The 6,415-nt window shown below is 34.1% G+C and overlaps 1 protein-coding gene across 4 annotated transcripts in view; it reads right to left on the bottom strand.

The window, feature by feature from the left end:
• Window positions 1-721: 721 nt before the first annotated feature.
• Window positions 722-6,415, bottom strand: part of ATL1 (atlastin GTPase 1) — a 73,858-nt gene continuing 68,164 nt past the window's right edge. For 3 of the 4 annotated variants that reach the window (XM_025442771.3, XM_035719932.2, XM_025442770.3), the window contains exons 13-15: window positions 4,641-5,072; window positions 3,363-3,377; window positions 722-1,169 (exon numbers count right to left, since the gene is read on the bottom strand). In XM_025442771.3, coding sequence (XP_025298556.1) covers window positions 1,059-1,169; window positions 3,363-3,377; window positions 4,641-5,072 — 558 coding nt within the window. In that variant the 3' untranslated portion in view covers window positions 722-1,058. The remainder of the gene's footprint in view (window positions 1,170-3,362; window positions 3,378-4,640; window positions 5,073-6,415) is intronic. The other variant, XM_049113163.1, reaches the window with a different exon arrangement.

Genomic DNA, 6,415 nt, shown 5'->3' with positions numbered 1-6,415 from the left:
TGTCTAGGATGTAAGCTTTTATATTTATGAACTCTCACATAGTTTCCTATCTTACTCTTTTCTGTTACTCATTATTTTATATTACTGTTTAATTTAAACATGGGTTATCTCTAAGGAAGTTAAAAATTACTATTTTAGAGCTCCCAGATTATGGAATCACTGGTTTAAAAGAACTCAGGTACCTAAAAAGGGATTAGCATACGTTTTTTAAAGTGGAAACAGATTTGTAATGGTGTCAACACTGAAGAAAATGCATTTTTAATTTTAAAAAGAGCGATAAACCTCTATGATTCTATATCAATACCTCCCAAACATTTCTAAATTCAGTAAGCATTTGTTTTTAATCTTAGGAACCAGAGTAAACTTTAATAATAGTTCACATGTTAAAAGAATAGACCTATGAAGAATACATTTCTTTGTGTACCAAATGAAAAAATATACAATGCAGTGAAACTCAAGTACATATACAAAGTGATTTTTTTGTGCATTTTTGATCAAGTTTATATTCTATATTAAATCATAATATAAAAGAAGCAGTAGTTTTTGATAAAGCAACTGAAAAACTCTCCTAAATGTCTTTAAAAATAAAAGCTCATGGTATATATAGGGTGATATAGGTTGAATCAAGCCTGTTGAGTTATGCTATGCTTACATGGATGACTATGTGAAATAATTTAAAAATTCTCCTGTAGAAATTAAATGAGCATATCCAAACATAGAGTAATATTACTACATGGTTTAATTATAACCCAGTAGTAGAATTTAGTAAATTCAAGCAGAACACATGTACTGTCATCATAAATAGACACTTTAAATTATAACAGCATATTCGAAGACCAAATTAAGAAACTGTACATGTTAACAAAATGATATAACCATGCATAAATACATCTGCTTATTAAACACTGAAGTAAAAGAACTAAACCTTTTTGAAGTTTTCAGAGGATCTTGGTATTTTACTCTGTCCTGATAGAAGCACTTTGAATGTTTGCATGGAGACATAAAACTGAATATTTAACTGACAACTGGTCATGCACCTGTACTTCTAAAAATCTGGATTAAATTTTCTTCTTTTCTGATTGTTCAGTAGATTCTGACTTTGGCGCAGGAAAAGCTTGATGATACAGATGTCTGTGGGTTGCTGCTGCACTGTAAAGCTTGTATAAAGCCTAGAAATACAAGAATCAAGATGATAAACACAGCTGTAAAATTTTTCCTTTTTAGTGTAATTAGTTTATGGTACTATATAATTAGTATGCTAAATGTGGAATCTTTATATATCAGTCTATTTAAGATATAAATTAATAACTAATAATTTTAGAACTCAAAAGTATTTTCACTTCTCCAGTATGTGTATGTTTTTGCTTTTGCAGATTGATCTCTGTGGTAAACGGTTTCTTGCTGACTGCATTTTCTTTTACTTTGCATATCTTTTGGAGCAGAGCTTCCTAAACACTGTGCCCCAGGGATGACTTGAGAACTCATATCGCCAATACTACCAGTTCTAGAGTAATTACAGGAGCTCATAACTTCTGACTGCCAGTAGCTACTTTATTATACATGGCTAGACCACTTGCTATCCAGGCTTCTTTAAAGGTTTTTCAGAATGGAACCATTTTTTTTTTTCTCCATTATTGCCTGAGATGGTCATGCAAACAAATACATACATTGCCACTCCCCCTTGATACACTGGGATCCTTCATTTAAACATATTCTCCTCCTTGTTTCCATTACTTGATTCATATCTTACAAAACATTTTTCAGAAGCATTGCCTCAGAAAAGCCTTTTCTCATTAAAGCTGTCCTTTTTGTCCTTTTCCCACTCAGTGAATGTCTAACATTCATTCCCTCTTTGGACTCTCACATACTGAATACTCCATTAAAACCAACTTTTCTGGGTGACGGGCACTAAGGGGAGAACCTGATGGGATGAGCACTAGGTGTTATATGTTGGTAAATTGAATTTGAATTTTAAAAAAAGGAGAAAAAATAAAATCAACTTTTCTGATGTAATTCTGAGTCTGTAGAGTCTGAATGTTTTTAAAAGCTTGATATCCTTTAAATAATAACCAATGCCCAGGAAATTAATTTTTATCTTTTTAAACTCTTGATGGCTGTTTTTTTAAGTCTAAATAATACCATCATCAGTTCTATGAATACATATTGGTGTAACATGGTACTGTCCTAGATCTATCATAATTCTAACATTCAATTTAATTCCTGTTTTTTTTAATGGATTTGTTTTATTGAGTTTTATATAAAATACTTCTCTATTGACTTGTAAGTATTAAATGTATCATTAATATTGATTAGAGGACATACTCCAGTTATATAGAACAGCAGAAACCGAGGAAAGAATGATGTACTATCTCAGAGTTGTTCGAGATCAGTTTTGCTTCCTAAAGATAATGACCAGAATAACTCTACAGAGATCATTTTTCTTAGGTAACAAATGATTGCTTCCTACAGGTTCAGATTCTTTCCTCAGAGTTTTGCCCATGTGTAGTAGTAGAAATGAACACTAATTACAGGTCAGTCTGAGGTATGTTAAAGTTATACTTTAGCCTTGCCTGGAACCTGCTTAAAAGTGGTAAAGGTAACTCACTCAAAAGCCCAAGTTTTAAAAACATCTAAGGGTTGTAGCTCCATTTAAATACTGTCTACTAGTTGAGTTTCCTCAAGATTCATAACTGTATTTTTGTTTCACTATGCAGTAGAACAAAATACACAATGTTGAAGCTTAAGAATTTTGAAATCTCCTACATATTTAGGAAATAAAACATAAAACAGGATATTCTTGATAATCAACTCGTATGTTTCGTATACAGATCAAATCACATTCAGATGTCTAGAATAAATAGAATATTTTAATCCCATGTTGAAAATTCACAGTTAAAATTGTGAATCTTTGAAGAAATGGGAGCAGCTGTCACCAAAGATTTTTTTTATTATTTTATTTTATTTTATTTATTTATTTATTAAGATTTTTTAATTTATTGATTAGAGACAGAGAGAGAGAGAGAGGCAGAGACACAGGCAGAGGGAGAAGCAGGCTCCACGCAGGGAGCCCGATGTGGGACTCGATCCTGTGTCTCCAGGATCATGCCCTGGGCTGAAGGTGGCGCTAAACCGCTAAGCCACTGGGGCTGCCCAAAAGATTTTTTTTTAATTTAATACCAATTAACAGATAGTGTATTCTTCATTTCAGAGGTAGAGTTCAGTGATTCATCAGTTGCATGTAATACCCAGTGCTCATTACATCAAAGATTTTTTTAATCCATTAATGGCTAGTTGGCTTAAACAGTAAGAATATCATAATCTTTATAAATATATAGCTCTCAAGTTAAAAAAATTTAACTTACCTCATTTGTACTTCCCTGTGGCAAAGGCAGTTTAAAAGGGGGGAAAAAGGCATATATCTTGCTTCATTAATAGCATTATGATAATTCAACTTTGTTTACAGTTTTTCTGAGCATTTAACAACAAATATTACAGATATTTTTAGTTCAGATTAAGATTACATATTTTTTAGAACCTTTTGAAGAACTCAATTCTATATTTCTCATAGGGTTCAGCATCATATTCAAGGAGAGCTTTGATATAGCCCTCTTCAGTCTTCTAAAGTTGGGGGAGCTATTTTAGACAGTGGCTCAGAGGATCCATTCTTTTTTTTTTTTTTTTTTTTTAGAGGATCCATTCTTTACCCAGAGTGCTACCATTAGTTTATCTTAACTAGATTCTTCAAAGGCACATGGTAAATTCATTAGTTAAAATTCTATTATAAAGAATATATGTTAAGTATAAATGCTGGGAAAATTAGAACTATTACTTGCTACCTGCAGAATATAAATGTTCAAAAGTCTTAACATTAAATTTTATGAAACCTCTCAATTTTAGCTTCACTAAATGCCCCTAAATTTTCATGTTACTGAAGACACTTCCAGAATGAGAGAGTGAGTTCATTATTGTTCTAGGTGTGTTTATAATTGTCTTCCCTATCCATAATCAATTATTTGAACAGTGGACCACAGTGACCCTGACTAGGCCATGGTTAATTGAAGCATAAAGGACAACTGACATAAGTAGCTGGTGCAGAAGTTGACCTGGACTCATGCTACAGCCTGGTACAAATGCCTACTTCAAATAGAAACAATCTGAAGTAATCAGATCTTGCTTTTAAGGAGTTTATACTAAAAGACACAGTGATACAACAACTTATGATAGTGGTTCACATATACCTCTAGCAAAGCAAAATGCTAATCAAATGATAGCTTTAAGTATTAAGTAATCTTAGCACATAAACAAGTCACAATCAGCTCAATAAAAACTCAGCTGTGCTTTCTCACACTTTTAACAACTTTAACTTTTAGGATAAAAAAAAAGTGAAAGACCAAACTGCCTAATCCACGGATATTTGAAAATACTGAAATGTTAACTGGAAAACATTTGTGTAAGACTTCATATATTGTCTTATAGTTAGTTGTTTGTATCTAGCCATCTTGACAGATTTTAAAGCTCTTGAAGTCTGGGCCCAAGTCAGGTTCACCTGTTTAGTTCCAACATCTAACATTGTGTCTGGTACACAGATGGCATTCAATTGTGTGTTGCAATTAGTTGAAGAGTATTAAAAGTATTCCTACCTGGTCCCACAAGGCTGCAGCCACCTGGTCTATTACAGCTCCCAGCTCTCGGTATTCTCCGGAGTACCGGATATATGCCCAGGTGCAGAGGGTGATAAGAGTCAGTCCCATTATCATATTGCATAGGCTAGCTATGATGTCCAAACCAATGAATCCAGTCACACCAGCAATCACATAAGTGATAAAGATGACAACAAACAGTGTGGCTGGGGTACGAGCTGCATGGAAAATATTTTTGCTATCATTGTGCTTGATATACTGGATGTAAAGTTCATCTATTTCACTCTCCAGCTGTTGCAGGTAACGACGGCTAAATTCCTCCCCACCCATTTTCTTCACCCCTCGGAATAGCTTCACAGATTCCTCCTTGAGCTCCAAATGTTTGGTCTGTAGGTCATTAGGTGCCAGAAATGGTTTGTCACCACCACAAATCTGTATCAGATAGAGAAGTGCTGTTTATGCAATGCACAGTAAAATTAGCAACTGTATCAAAATCTTCGACTTCGCTAGTTGAATTTGTTAGAACACTATAATCAGGAGTCTACATAAATGTTTTGTCAGCCTGTATCTTTACATACTCCATATAAGGCATAACTGAAAGTGGGACCAGTACTTAATAGATGACTTATATAAGTCCATTCTTAATTTTTATTTTCTTTTTGACCTGGAAAAGAATATCCAAGACTTAGAAATCCAAGTTCCTTAAGATGAAAAGACATGATTCAAAGTGAACTGCAAATTGAGTTCATTCACAGAATGAATCCAAATCCAAATAAACTACTTACATTCAAGATCCTCTGGGAAATTTATTCTACCTATACTGAAGTATTTTTGGCCAGTGAGGTTCAACTTAATAGCAATGCTATAAAACTCTAATGTAGGGGGGATCCCTGGGTGGCTCAATGGTTTAGCGTCTACCTTTGGCTCAGGATGTGATCCTGGAGTCCTGGGATCGAGTCCCACATTGGACTACCTGCATGGAGCCTGCTTCTCCCTCTGCCTGTGTCTGCTTCTCTCTCTGTGTGTCTGTCTTGAATAAATAAATAAAACCTTTAAAAAAATGTAAAATGAAAAACATGTTTGTTGTCCGTTTCACTGATTTTGTTTGAATGGAGCCCTTTCCGTATTTTCTTCAGGAAACTAAATGGATGTATATATTCAGTGTTCTTGGACCACATTTTCAGTTTTTTCAAAAATTACAAGGGAAATCTGTTACCCATAACTATCACTTTGGTTGAGATTTAACTCTATTAAGCATTCTTTCATTCTAGTTACCCTTTAGTTATGTTGTGAATACCATTCCATATACTGTATTTCCCTTGACTCCTAAGACTCCCATCAATTTTGGATGTAATTTATATAAGAAATATTTTCAGAGGGAAAACTTGTATTTATTAGTAGATATATAATTATTAGATGCATCCTAATTCAGAATGTTAAGAGGAATGAAATGCAGTATGTAGAAACACTGGCTCTTAAAGTTTAATTTCTTTTTTTTCCTAATGGGTTTTGTTTTATTTTTGAGAGAGAGCACGATGAGATAAAGGGCCAGAGGGAGAGGGAGAGAGAGAATCTTAAGCAGGCTCCATGTTTGGTGTGGAGCCCAATGCAGGGCTCAATCTCACAACACTAAGTTCATGACCTGAGCCAAGATCAAGAATCAGACACTTAACCAACAGAGCCACCCAGGCACCTTAATGGGTTTTTATAGTTAAAATAGAAATACTGGGATTATTGCATGAAGGGAGGTGTAGTGAAGAGAGGGTAGCACATGT

The sequence above is a fragment of the Canis lupus genome, chromosome 8 (assembly GCF_003254725.2).
Source record: "Canis lupus dingo isolate Sandy chromosome 8, ASM325472v2, whole genome shotgun sequence".
NCBI lineage: Eukaryota > Metazoa > Chordata > Mammalia > Carnivora > Canidae > Canis > Canis lupus.
This window is presented reverse-complemented; position numbering and strand designations above follow the sequence as displayed.